At 42.8% G+C, this 14,536-nt stretch overlaps 1 protein-coding gene across 1 annotated transcript in view; it reads right to left on the bottom strand.

The window, feature by feature from the left end:
* Positions 1 to 5,963: 5,963 nt before the first annotated feature.
* Positions 5,964 to 14,536, bottom strand: part of grm8b (glutamate receptor, metabotropic 8b) — an 88,162-nt gene continuing 79,589 nt past the window's right edge. Inside the window, exons 10-11 of the mRNA XM_026366588.1 lie at positions 7,014 to 7,260; positions 5,964 to 6,016 (exon numbers count right to left, since the gene is read on the bottom strand). Coding sequence (XP_026222373.1) covers positions 5,967 to 6,016; positions 7,014 to 7,260 — 297 coding nt within the window. The 3' untranslated portion in view covers positions 5,964 to 5,966. The remainder of the gene's footprint in view (positions 6,017 to 7,013; positions 7,261 to 14,536) is intronic.

Raw genomic sequence — 14,536 nt, 5'->3', positions numbered from 1 at the left:
GTGTTTCTGTTCCTTGTGTCCTTCCACACAATCTCAAGTCAAACAGTTTCAACTTTATTATAAATTAAATAATAAATATCCCCCCCTCTGCTGTCCTAAAAACACATTGGAACTGTTTTTGTCTAAAACCACAACCTCCAAACCGTCTAGAATAATTCTAATTAAACTGAAACTGTTGACAGAGGCCATTAGACATTTGCATAAAAACTTGTCTGTCCCACTTTCTAAATGCTCTGTGTACAAAGACTCTACAAACACACTATATATGTGCTGTTGGATCCAAAGGGAACACGTGCAGCAGAGTGGGTCATTCGTGGTGAGCAGCCGACTGTGGGCTGACCGACCTCCTTTGAATCACGACCACTGAATGCGTTGCTGCAGCTCATGGACCACCTGGGACCAAATCCACCTGCAGCCAATTAAAATCTCAGTGAGTCAGAGAGAAGCTATGACCCAACACACACACACACACACACACACTCAAGCTGTGAATCAATACCTAAGAGGATAAAAATAAACTTTGTTTGCGCGTCAGAATCCATCACTAGCTGACGAGCCGTGAAATCAGCTGCTGACGTGACGAGAAGGTTCCTGTGTGAACAGAGAGAAAAACACATTGATACTTATTAATATAGAAGCTGATGAATCCTACGGTGGCTGCACGTGTGTCGCAGCAGATACGATTCTGTGAGGCTTTAATCAGCAGTATGAAGTCATTATTATACTCTTATTAATATATATGTATCAGAGAAAAGGAGCACAGGTGCTTCTTCACACAGCTCAGGACCCAAACCCATTTACAGCTGCAGCACTAAAGGTGTCCAGCTAAAAGGAGGCTCTCCACCGACCTCCACTGCAAAGATGGATTATTCCTTCAGGAGCAGAGAACCCAACCAGCAGCCATCAGAAGAAATGTCAAATATGACTATTCTCCATTTATTTTGGGGGTTTTGACTTATGTTTGATGACATCTGGAGCTTTACTTTGTAGCAGAGGAATCCAGGATTTGGAAGCTTGTTTCACTTGAACCCCGGCTCAGTTGACTATCTGTTCTGTGGTCGTTAGCATTCCTCAGAATTAGCAGCATGTTTAGTCAAATTCACATTTCAACAACTTAGCATGTTGTTATCCTGAGTTTTATGGAACGATTGTGCAACAGGCAGAAAACTGATTTCCTTCAAAGCCTTTTACTCATGGTTAGCATGCATCCTGCATCCTGCACAGATGCTGCTGCAAAAGGCTGCAGCTTGTTGTCTCCGCCCGCCTGCTGCTGCAGCCTGCTCTCTGTTTTCCAGGAGAAGCACAGTTCAAACAAACAAGCAAAATTAATTATTAGATGTTTTATAATTATTTATTTTATTTTTGACAGTGTCTTTGCTGGTGTTGTATTGTAGTCTGTTCCCTCTGCTCAGTTGAGAAGAGCCAGCTGTAGTTGCATCAGCTGTGATGATGTAAGGCATTATGCAGCTTTTGAGAGACGTCTCCAGGATGAGATACCGAAGCTACACAGTGCAGTAAGAGATGATCCAGGAATGCAGAGATGCCAGTGTCCCATCAAAATGATTTAGAAGCTATAAATATTAACATCATTTCAATCTGGAGAAGTAATATAAAAATGTTCCATCCTGGGACCTTGAAGGATTTTTCCCATTAAACGTTACGTTTTCACTCATATGAAGGTTTAATCTGTTACAAAGCTTCAGCAGAATAATAATAATCGACTATGAAGAATCACCCCAGGATGCTGCACTGCAGTTGTGGATCACTGCATTAATGCAAAAGCAACATAACTAAACATTACTGACAGCAGGAGCAGCAGATTAGAGGCACTATGTGGAGCTCTGTATTGACGTCTCAAACTTTGAGCTCCCTAATGAAGGCAAAATGCCAAAACGTGATACTGAAAGACTGGAGCAGCGGCCACAGCGAAGCTAGATGTTCTTTACATTCACACTTTGAACCAGCACGGACAAGATAAAGCCTCATCACATGAGCATTAGATCATTAGAGCAGAGAGATTTAACTGGACAGAGCTGATCACAGGCTGTGAGTGTGAGTGTGCAGCTGCTAATTGATGTTAATTCGCCTGAAGAGCAGTCTGATGTGGAAGCAGTTTGAGTTTGACTGTAACTGTCATGTTGACTGTATAAGTCAATGTTAGTGCTTTAAACATTTTTGCTATTTCAGTATAAAGCTAATAAGCTTGTTTTTGGTGCTTCACAGTGACTGAAGCCTGTTTGAATTGATCTGCGGTTGCACGTATCTTCCTTGTCTCTGCAACAACATGCAGATTCATTAAAACAATGTAAACTCTCACAGAGTAATTGAGCCCACAGCCACCTACAGCAGCTGGATGAAAGTGCTTAGTAATGAGAAAAACCCACAGTGTTTCTGTCAGAGAGCCAATTAAGCTGATGGTGCAGGATTTCCTGACGGTGTCACACTGGTTTAGTCACGATAATATGCAGAGAGGGAGAAGCTGAACCTGCTGGAGCCACTGAGTCTCACTCACAAACCGTTCGGGAGAAGAAATGTCTTCTTAACACCTATTGTCATCAACTAAGAGGACACAGGGATTCATCAATGTAAGAACTCAAGTATATGAACAAACCTGCAGTTTAAGAACATGTCATGGATCCATCATGGATTTTTTTCTTCTTAACTAATTTAAACCAAACCTCAGGAATTGATGAATCGTTTTAGTTTCGTACGTGGTGGCGTTTAGAGTTCGTATTTGTCCACGTGCTCACTGTGAAAACAATAATTAGAACGCACACTTACCATCGGTACAGTGTGTCAGGCCATAACGAGCAGATGGATGCTGCAGCCAATTGTTTGTACAGTATATTTAATGGATTGATTACTTGCAACTGCATTTACTGGTATTGTGTTTTTGTCCTGCAGCCAAATCCAGAAACGTCACTTTCAGGAGTCACACGGTTTAATGCCACCCCACAACATCATCTCTCAGAGAAACTCTGCACATCCCTGCAATCAGCTATAATCCACTGTATGCGACTGTGAAGTATCAAGAGCTTCTCAGGTCATTTCAACTCATATTCCCAGATGGCGCGGCACTGATGTAGGTAATGTTGTATTCAACAGACTGAGAGAGTGGTTCACATAATGTAAGCAGAAATAATAACGTCACTGAAACATTAAAAACCCTGAGTTTCAGTCGAAGTTTCAGGGAGCAGTCTGTCTTTTTATTTCAATTTTTGTTTTGGACACCTCAGTGAGCTGAATTTAATTTTCCTTTTGTTGATGATTTTGGCAGCGTTCACCCTGGAGCTGATTACTTCCTGGCAGTGTCTTCATAAATACTACAACCCGTGTTCCTGCCAATCTGCTCGGCTGATTCCTCCTCTGTGGGAACGCGTTCAGACTGTCACATTTCTGTTTCACATGGTTCTCCCTCAGACTGAGCTCTGCAAATAGAATTACTGCTCATTACTAACTCTTATTACTGGATGTTAATCATGTTGCTCCTGTCAGGTTGATGGAGGTCAGTGTTCTGTGAACATATTCTTAACCAGAACTCATGAACTGCCCACGATTGAAGCATCTACAAATGACTAAATGTATTTTTGAGACTGTAATTAAGCTGCTGGGAAAATGTGACAAGTCATAAATTATAATATGTTATTCTTTAGCAGTTATGGTCCAGTTACCTCAACTCAGCTTCCTTCCAGTACGTTCGCTCCACCCTTCAGCTGGTCAGTGTGTTGAAATTACAATGAATAAGAAACTACAACACGTATTAATCAATAAGAATCCCTGAAGTCTCTGTGTTAAACAGCAGCGCTCCACACTGACAGAGGTTTAGGAGGATAGTTCTACTAAAAACACTCAAAGTAGTTGCATAATATGCTGCAGCTTTAAGTAGAGTACTTAAAAGTACTGGTGTTCACCCCACTACTGACAGTACCACTGACCTACTGGTTGATGTTACTTGTGAGTGGTGTAGTTTGTTCTAAAAATAGCGTGTGACGCACTCAGCTGACTTCCTAAAGGAAGAAAAGGGAATCTGAGCAGAAAGAGTTCCACTGGTTTATAATTATTCGATAGTCACTTGTTTTCATATATTTACCATTTAACAATTGGAGCTCTCTGTAGTGAGCTCAGACTTCTCAAAGGAGGAAACGCAAACTCACACCTGAAGGTGTTAAACAGCTGAGTGTGAGGACAGCGACCACCTGATCAAACAGAAAAGCCGACATCAAAACCTGTGGAGAAATTCACACGAACCGTTTCATCGCCAGTGTTTCTTTTTTTTTCAGTGAGGTGGTTTGTTTCATTCAGTTGGCTGCAAAAGCAAGAAATGAGAGCGGCGTCGAGGGAAATAAAAGCAGGACGCCGGGAGGTTTCATCATTCAGACTCTACCTGTTCTCTTCTTCGCTGCCAAGAGATGCAGAAATATTCATTACATGCATGAGGAGTTCTCTCTGGCAGCTCGTATTGATCTGGTCTCTCCTGTTCCTCTGCACGCATTGATCACATCGACTGTCTTCCTTTTCAAGTTTGTAATGAGGCGCACACTGTGCTGAGCTTCCTGCCAGACTCATGTTTGTGTAATGTTAAAGGTCAAATCGGAAAGTATACAGATGGAGCCCCTTCCCATTTCCTGCACTTAAACTCTTCCCATGTTGGATCATATGTATTGTATTAGAACTTCTGATGGACCTCTGTGCTCCATCACAGCAGAACTGATCTCATAATAAACAAGTTTGAACTGTTGGTCACCATGTATGTTGAGGAACAGGCCACTAAGTACTTTCACTAACTCACTGCCCTCAGTGCTAACTCCTATTTAACTATTGATTATTTATCTAAACATCAGGAGAATGCAGCTTGATCTGGGTCTGACTGAGGGTGAGAGGCTCAAATACAACAGAGAGAGATCACAAGAACACTTCCCTGCCACCCAGTGCAGGGAATGGAAGAAAAACAAGGGGGGCTGTGGCTCTCTAGGGGTAGAGGTCTAACACCTGACCTGGGATCCGAATCAGGTTGGGTCCAAATTCTTTCTAATCAAGTGGATCCAGTCTCCTTTTGCTGTCTCTGGTCTCAGGTCTGTGTCTCAACATGTCCAAGATGATGGCTGATGAGCGAACCTGCAGGTTGTCGACTGCTGATGATCAGCGTGGGAGAAAAGAAGAAATCGGATCCTCACTTTAGTTTAATTATAGTCGAGTCCTCGTGCGTTGAGCCTTTTAAAACATTAATTTATTCACATCAGATTGTGATTTTCCGTGGGCCCCTTCGGGTTGTGTTAGATGTTTTGGTGCCTCTGGCTCGGAGTCGCAGTTTTTTCAGCCGAGGTCCTCGAGAGTATCCCTGATAAAAAACCTGAGGTAAATAAAACGTTACTCCTGCGATTTATGGATGTTATGAACCACACTGACTGTACAGAACCTGCTGTACCAGCTTCTGCTCTCATTACAGAACAATAACAACGTGTCCCTGAAACAGACCCAAACATGGCACCGAGATTTGAAACATTCCTTTATTATAAATAGATCATTTGTATAAAAACGGGCATGCTTCAATTCAACCATGGCATTTAGACATTTCACAACCAAAAGCTACTGTTCATTGAGCTGAAAACAGCGACGGACTCATCTCATAATGCAGGTCGACGGACGGACGACATGAGACAAGAACCAGAAATTTTCACAACCACAAGCTTTTTTTTTTTTAAACATACAGTTAGAATAACAACAAATATCATTGGTCCCCACACTTTCTTTTTGTATTTATTGTTTCTTGTTATAATTTTTTCGTCTTTCAAGTTCGGCTCCTGCTTCTTTGTGGTATCTCCAAGGGTTTGAAGTTGTGAGCCTTGAAGGTTTTTTGGTGCCGTTCAGGTTCGATCCCTGCGGCCTGTAAACATAAAAACACCACGGATGTGTTGGTTCAGCGTCTGAGCTGCTTTGATCCTTTAGATTGTTCGTCTCACATCTCTTCACATGGCGTGGTTGGTGTAGCTGACATACGTGGTTTTTGTTGGTGGCACTAAGGAGAAAAGAAAACAGCAGGTTGGTAAAGTGACACGTTCTGTTACCTTCTGCAGGTAAAACTGAGATAATCAGATGTCAGTGAACGTCACACATGAATTACACTGAGCAGATATTCTCAGCAGACAAACGACTTTAACTTCCAACGACTCTTAAACGGTTTATCACCACCTGTCATCTGAGGTTCAGTGTGAGCTGAGTAACAATGACCAGTGGTCTGGTTCTTGAACATCTACGTGACTTTGTAAGAGTCAGAAGTTTTAGCAGCTCAGTGGTTCGATTATTTAGCAGCAGACTGAGCTGATGAGTTTCACCATAATGATCCAATACAACATGTGAACAACAACTTATATTCCATCATTTGGGGAAACCCAAGAGAAATCCACTAAGAACAATGGCGTCAGACTTGGAGATGCTGACTGTCACTCACACTCAGCTACAAACCTCCTCAGTGCTGAACGTCACGATCTGATAATGTCAACAGAGCATCATCTAAAAAAAAGCAGCGAAGTGGTTCTGAGGTCCCTAAACTGGACACTATGTTTAACCAGCTGCACCAAATTTCAACCCTAATCTGTTACAAGGGACTCTTTCATAGGTCAACAGCAGCTGGAATCTCTGTGATTCCTCCTATTTCCCATGAGACACTGGGCACGATAAAAGGGGAAGTTCAGCCTTGTGTGAGCTGCTGCTTGTTAGATAAAGCAGATCAGTCAGCACTGCTCCGATGAGTAAACAATCCAACATCTCACACTTTTCTGCTGACACGCTGAGAAGTAGCTTTGAAGTGCAGCTCTGAGCTGTAGACACTTTGGCTTCGTCAGATCTGGTCTCAGGTGACGTGTTAATTAACTCCAGTCGGCTTCCTGATGCGTTCTCATTACCGTACAAAGGGTTAACGCTAACTCTTCACCTCCACATGGTGAAACTGACTCTTGTTCCTATTACACCATTGTTCAGAGAATAATAAACATGACCCCCACCCCCCCACTCACCGCTGGCCTCCACGCCCTCGCACAGCTCTGTCTTCACTTCACCGTTGGGGCGCTCGGCTGCCAGTTGCGACAGCTTGCTGGTCATGGTGGCAGCTGTGACGATGGCCTTGAAGCTACGCTTACGTTTGGGGACGTTCTGCTCGGGGTGGAAGATGATGATGTAGACCTTCGGCATGTAGAGCATCCCCAGGGAGACGGAGGCACTGAGGCTGAGGGACACGGTCAGCGTGGCCGTCTGGATGTACATCTGATGAGAGAGACAGAGGGGGGGGGGGAGTGGATGATCAGTGACACCTCAATAAGTAATCACTAACTGAGTTATCTTTCCTTTTTCATCTTTTTCTGTTTCATGTTTGATTCTGTAGTTCAATTCTGTAGAGTCTTGAAACTCAAACACAGATACTTTTAGCCACAGTTTGTCTGACGGCCCGGTAACCTGCGCTGTGCAATGAGGAGAGTGGGCAACAACTTATGTGTCCGAATAAATTTAATACGTGTTGTATTACGAAACATCATGGTACAGTTCAGGCTACTGGACTCTCATTTAGCCCCGTTGTCTAATGGTCCAGGGCCCCTGTGGATGTAACATATTCTAAATATTATAAATGAGTCTAATGTTTCAGGAGTAAACAGAAGGAGTTTTAATAGGAGGCCATGGGGTAGGCGCCTAGCTTCAGTTTCTACTGCTTCATTACTAATTCCAGCTTGAAAAACAACAGTTCTTTCTACAAATAATCGTTTTCCTAAACTGTTATTGTGAGCTGTCCCTGAAAATAATCACTCGTCCTCAAAACACCTGAATTACTCACTTGTGCCTCAACAATGCTGTAATTGAACAGGAAGGAAGGGGATTGAACCAATTATGATTTAATTAGTAAGAACTCATTTCTGCTGTTTGTACAATTAAGTTGTTAACAAATGAACAAAATTCAATGTTAAAGTCACAGCTGAGTCTTCCTGACCAAAATAGTGTGAATTATAATGTGAGATATAAATATAACAACAAAACTTTAACCATACAACAGCTTTAATACATTTCCATGAATTATTCCATCAATCAGAACAGGAAAACTATTCTCTGCTCTCCAAGGGTTCCAGTGAAAACATAAAATGCAGCTTGAAGTAAGTTTTTAAATGTATAAAGTAAATGCATCATTGTTTAACATAGTTAGTTTCGGGGGTTCATCCGTTTATTGCACAGCACTCTGCATCAGACTGAACACATTCAGTCTCTGTAGGAACCTCAGCTCCAAAATGCTGCAGCTGACAGTCTGGCTTCGCCTGTCTGACTCATTTGACTAATTTTAAGAGCACACATTAATAATTCATGTATCTGACACTTGTTGCTCACTTATTTTGCATAGATTAATCTATTTGTTCCCCAAAACATTTTTAATTTGTGTTTTCACCCACTGACGTCCTAATCGCACGCCCTCATTGGTTTGCTCAAATATCTGCCACCTGCATTTTCTTAATCTCCTGTGCTGGTGTCTGTTTATCTGCAGTAATTTGGTGATGGATCACCTTTTACTTCAGATAAACCCAATCTGATGATCTATAGAACCGGACTCTATCGGTCTTCAGATGATCGACTCAGCTTGGTCACTATTTGAACCTTTTTACCCTGCACACGTGGATCAGTTTTACAGGTTACACTAGATGATTTTCAAATTAAAAGCTTACCAAAAACTGAACAGCTTTAAAAGTTAAAGAGAAAAAAATGTGCATTTCATTGGAATTAGGAACAATGTGCACGTGCAGTACACAAATTTCCCCCTTTTAAGCCAGTTAAACAATAAAACTAACACCCAGTGCTCTGACAGCCCCCCAGTCTCTCACCTTTTTTACTGAGCTGAATAAATGAAATGCTTTGAGTAGTGGACTAACAGCTGGACAATTAATAAGGCTGCTAATCTCTGCCTCAACAGAAGAGCAGAGACACACTAGGACTCTCCTTGTCTCTGTTTGACAGACGACCCCTGAATGCATCATTAGGCTCTGCGCTGCATTTATGAGCCAGAACGAGCTTATTGATCCTCTGTGTTATCTCTATCTGCAGTGTCCTGTGAAGGGTCTCAGCGTAACTGACTCATTACTGAGAGAAAGAACCATTTAGAGACCTGATCCACCGTCAGATGTCCATTGTCCACTCGCCATATTCTGACTGGACTGAATAAACATATATCTCTGTTATAAAACAACAAACCATCAAGTGCTGCAACAGCAAAAAGGTTCAGGAAGAAACAGAAAATGATCTGTTCGACATTTGTTACCAATATAATGAAGAAATGTTTTTGTATTTTATTTTTTTATTGCCACAAACATCGACTCATGCAGCACAACCTGCTCATATCAGTGGTAAAAGAAGGACTCACATCTTTAACTTAGAGAAAGTCACATTACAGGCACTCTCCATGTGGGAGACCAGGGGTTAAAAACCTCCACTTCCTTAAGAAAGACCTCCTTGTGATGAAAGCGTCTGCTGAATGAATAATGTAAAAGTACTTTTACAGTGCCAAAAGAAAAGCAGAATATATTTTCATTATGGAGAATGACTCATTTCAGAATGCACTGAATTTAACATGAATATGTTTAATGATCTTATTGATGCATTGATATATCACCATTTATTAGATCACTATATCTTTTATTATAACTAAAAAGTAAATAGTAAAATTTATCCTCGTCTAATCTGAAGATTTTGTATTTTGTTCAGATTGTAAAGCAAATGTCTGATTATAGGTTATATACAGTAAATAAGATTTGACCCTGTTAGACATGAATTACCATCAAATATACTGGACAATACATCAAAGTAGACTTTTCTCTGCAGGCTGATTTTTATAGCAGTGGATTGAGACACATAGTGATGCTGGTGTTTTTCATTGGTCAGTAGCTGCTCCACTGTGATACAAGCTACATCTAACCTTCCCATCTTTCTATACCATACACCACACACACTACTCATCACATCAATAGAGAAAACTGTTAGTTTGAGTGTAGTCTACACTCGAGATGAGGGGAAGCATGTTTCCCTCACACAGTCCTATTTTCATCCTGCTGGTTTCACTCCTCTAAAGTCTCTGAACATTGTTGTCTGGCAACAGACTCTGAGCAGCACGAGAGAAGCTCTGAGCTGATAAAAGTACGAACCCCTCAGAGTCACCACGACTTCTCCTAATGCCCTCAGACCTGAAAGGCATCGCTAGTCAGAGGACATCAGCGCACCAGCTGGAAGCAGCGGTTGGATGGAGACACAGGCGGAGAGCATCTGCTTGCAGTTGTGACAGGAAGCAGTGAAGTGTCATTTGTATTCCCTCTCATCCTCAGCGTTGATGCTGATAAATCTCGTTTTGGGGAAAACCCAACCGTCTGCTGCAGCAGGGCGAGGCATCGGCTCAGCTCAGTTTTCAGAGAGGTACTCTCACTTAAGCTCACTCATCCACACACAGGCCATGCTCCCCTCCCCTCCCCTCCCCGCCCTGCATCATGTGTCACAACACACCTGTGCACAGTCTCCCAACACACAACACCGCCTACGACCACCACTGCTCAGAGACCATCCTCATCACCATGGCAACTGGATCGCACAAGCCGAGGCCTGGGTTAATGCCTCTCAGACGGAGTGCCGCACTGACAGCGGGGAATCCTCCGTGTGGTGCTCCGTTCAATCTCCAGGACCGAGAGGGAGGAAGGAAACATGGCAACAGATGGCGAGTTTCCCTCCAACAGCCCAAAACAACAACAGCGGCGACTCCAGCGACGCATCACGGAGCCATTATGAAAATGTATGACAGACAAAGTCATTTGTGGGCCTGAGAGAAAAAGCACAAGCTCTGAAGTGATGTATGTGGCCTCTCTGACACAAGCTGTTACTACAAAACCAACAATACGAGCAGTGTGAAGGTCAGAAGAGCCTGACGACACAAGAAGGGCTGAAAGGCCGACAGACGGCCGGCCGCAGTGCTAGGAAGTAAAATCTGTAGTGAAATGAGACGAAGACTGAAACGTTCAAGCTTTATTATTTATTCTATATATTTAGATTTTGGGAAGTGTGTCTAACATGATGCACACGACATGTAGAACATGGGTAGAAGTGTGAGGAACGCGTGCACGGTGGGTCCCAGGCAGTGCAAACAGGAGTTAAAGTGGACTGTTTCCACTCAGTGTGAGATCCCTCTAACTTTAAATATTCTTAACAGAGAAGTTTAAGGTGGAAATGAAAGTTCAGGAGGTTAATAGAAGACTGAATCCTGTGACTGTGGAGAGCTCTGCCTCTGTGACCTGGATGCCACCTTCCTGCTCGATCAAAGCAGAACTGGTTTAAAGCTCAGGACTGTGGGAGTCAGATCTGAGAGCAGCTGAGGTCTGGATGAAACTGGAGCATGCAAATAACAAATCTGAATGTCAGCAGCCAGCTGCAGGACAGGAGAGGGCAGCTAATAAACAACAAGAATATTAGGTGAAAGGAAGTTTCGATTGATAAACCAACAATATCACAGACTCGTTGTGGCTCTGATGTTTTAGTCTCTGATTTTCATGTTGGACACTGCAGCCCACAGGTTTGTCCCAGAAGAACTGGGACAAACCTTTTTCTCTTTCTAACACCACGTCACACGGCTAGCTTGGCACAACATGGCAAAGGGAACAGATTTCAAAACAAGAAAGCATCAGTTTCCTCCGACGTAATATGCAAAACAAAACTCAGCTACATTAACAGTTGTACTTTGAATTAAACTTGCACGATGAGACAATTCCCTGTACACTGCAGAGTGTTTCAATGATATTCACACAAATCAATTAGTGCAGATTATTTTTATGTAGTTCTAGTTATAAAGAAACACTCAACATGTGGATTCATTAATAGTGGTCTGATGAGGTACTTTATCCTTTAACTGTGTTCTGGGTCTGCTTCAGAGTTCTTAGTTGGCAGCTCCAGAACACCTCCAGCAGCTGAGGAGGTGTTCTGATCAGTCAGACGTGTGTCAAGACGGCACCTGGATGATGTTCTCTTAAAAATGAGTCCAGCTACTCTGCAGAGAAAGACACTGAGATCATAATGTCTGTGATCTCGTACTGTTAAGCAGTCCGGAGCCCCCCACAGGACACGTTCCACCTTTATGCTGCCTGTTGAGATTCTGTCCATGAAAATCAAATAGACTTGGTGAAAAGGAGAAACCTTGGCAGAGCCCAGTGTCCGCTGAGATTGCTCTTGGTTTCCTGCCAGGAATTTGGATGCAATTCTTATTCCAGTTATACAAGGAGGACTAATGGTGTGATACACACAACCCCACCCGTATGGGTGGAGGGAGGTGGAAGAGGAGGCACAGGAAAGAAGACATAATAGAGAGAAGTGAAAAGAATAGATAGTCGGTGTCCTGAAAACTGAATCTGCTTAAAGTCCAGGTCAAAACGTGGAGAGCAAGTTGAAAACTGACAATCTGTCAGAGGACAAGTTGAAGAGGGAACAAGTAGACTCAGGTGGAAACAATCAGGGTGGTTTGATGAAGCAGAAGACAAAAGATACGGTGGAGAACAGGAAGGTGACCAAAATAAAAGCATGGAACAGGAACTGGAGCCGGGATCATGACTCTAACAGTCAAATGACAAAGAAGCTGACGCTGTGTTTGCCACATACGCACAGATTGAACTGAAATGTGAGTTTTGTGCAACAGTCAAATTGTGAAATACTTGAAGAGAAGAGAAGCTTCTTGATAAATGTCCAACATACTGCTACGTCTCTCAGTTTACTCATCTTTGTTCTTCTTCTTCTCCACATTTCTTTTCATGTCGGGCAATAAATGTATAAATGTGCAGAGGAGCAAGACGCTAAAAAATCCACACATGAATTCCAGACTGACCATCAGACAGCAGCTGCAGAGCCAACGAGCATAGTTCAGCATTTATATTATAACTCGAGCTCCAACGTCTGGGCCGACTCAGAGCTCACCAAGAACAGATCGATAAAGTTACCAAGAAGCTCTAAGACGAGCACGAGCTCATTCCTGACAAATTGATACCGCTTTTGAAATCATGTCAACCCGACTGCTGTCTGGTAGGAACTCCACAAATTAAAAAAAAACATGACTGTCCAGCACCAGGTCACTCAGCACCTGGTGCGGAGCCTGGTTATTTTAGTGTCTTTGGAATTTCATTTTAACAAAAAGTAAGTTTGACATATAATTCATGTCAGAATTCAGATTACATATTACACATTAGTGCTCATCTCGTCCCTGTGCTGTAAACTGGTTATATCTGATCTCTAAATGATCTTTTCCTCGTCACACTAAAGAAAGAAAGCTACTGATGTTGACGTTCTCTCCAGGTCTGAGGCTCACAGAAGTGAAGCAGCAGAGCACGGCTAATCGCTGCTGCGCTTTTTTAGAGCAGCTGAATAAAACGGAAGCAACTGCAGGTTTTTAGTTTAGTATAAAGAGGCAGAGGGGTCTTAAAGCCGAGGCCCCCTTCTCACTAATACAGTGGAGGTTTGTGTAAAAAGCACTTGTGGCTGAGTTACAGGTAAATGATGCACCATGTAATCCACAGTTCTAGTATGTCACTGATCACAGCTTCATCCTCCTCAGCACCAAAATGCTACTGGAGACACTGAAAGCATCCACGAGGAAACTGCTGACTTGAAACAAAAATCTGATGTTTCTGAAGGACTTCTGAATCTGTGTAAGCCCAGTGTAAGTCTATCTTAGTGAAATACTGGAAACAGGGAGACGTGCTAGTCTCATTCTTCGAAAGTGGAAAACCAGGATCTCATGATTCCCCGATAGCTGTGATAACACTTGGCTTCACCTGTCATCACATGTGATTATTTTAACCATGAAATCTGCAGGAGTTCCTGCACCTACAGGTACAAATATAGCTTCTGTTTCTCACCGACATGTGATTTCTATTCTTTCAGATAGTTCTGGCAGAGTGAAGTGGCTGTAGATGCCGATCATAACACTAATAATATCACTGTTAGCATATTAATATGATAAAGTAGCTCATCAGCTGAGGTCAGAGGAGCTGGATTCCCAGGAGGAGCTGCTGTGGGTGGAAGCTGCATGTTAATCTTCTCTGGGATCCTTCAGCTGAATATCAAAGCCTGGTTCATTATGTATGGAAGCAGCGTGATTCGCTCCCAGCGTCCCAGACTTCTCACCGTCTACCTGCCAGTGAATGTGAACACCTCCTCGGGCAGCCGGTGCTGCATTCAGGGCCCGGACCCTCTGATGTGCTTATTAGTCATTCTCTGGCTCTCTCGCTCTCTGTTGGGCTCAGCTGCAGCCGGCACTCACCCAGCACACAGCCGGCTGCTGCTGCAACTGCAAATGTCAGTAAGTGAGATTCATAGCAGGAACTAAAAGGTCATCTGATTAGTTCAGGTCCACCCCATTCTGGATCAAGTTGAGTCCATTTCAGATTAGGTCTCCTTTTTAGAAAATTAATTTATAAATGTCAGTTTGAGAAGGTTCCACATGTCCCCATGGTGAGGACGGTGTTCAAAATATAAAAACCTCTATTTATGC

This window comes from Anabas testudineus, chromosome 6 (genome assembly GCF_900324465.2).
Source record: "Anabas testudineus chromosome 6, fAnaTes1.2, whole genome shotgun sequence".
In the NCBI taxonomy this organism is placed as follows: Eukaryota; Metazoa; Chordata; class Actinopteri; order Anabantiformes; family Anabantidae; genus Anabas; species Anabas testudineus.
The sequence above is the reverse complement of the archived record's forward strand: the minus strand, read 5'-3'. Positions and strand labels throughout refer to the sequence as shown.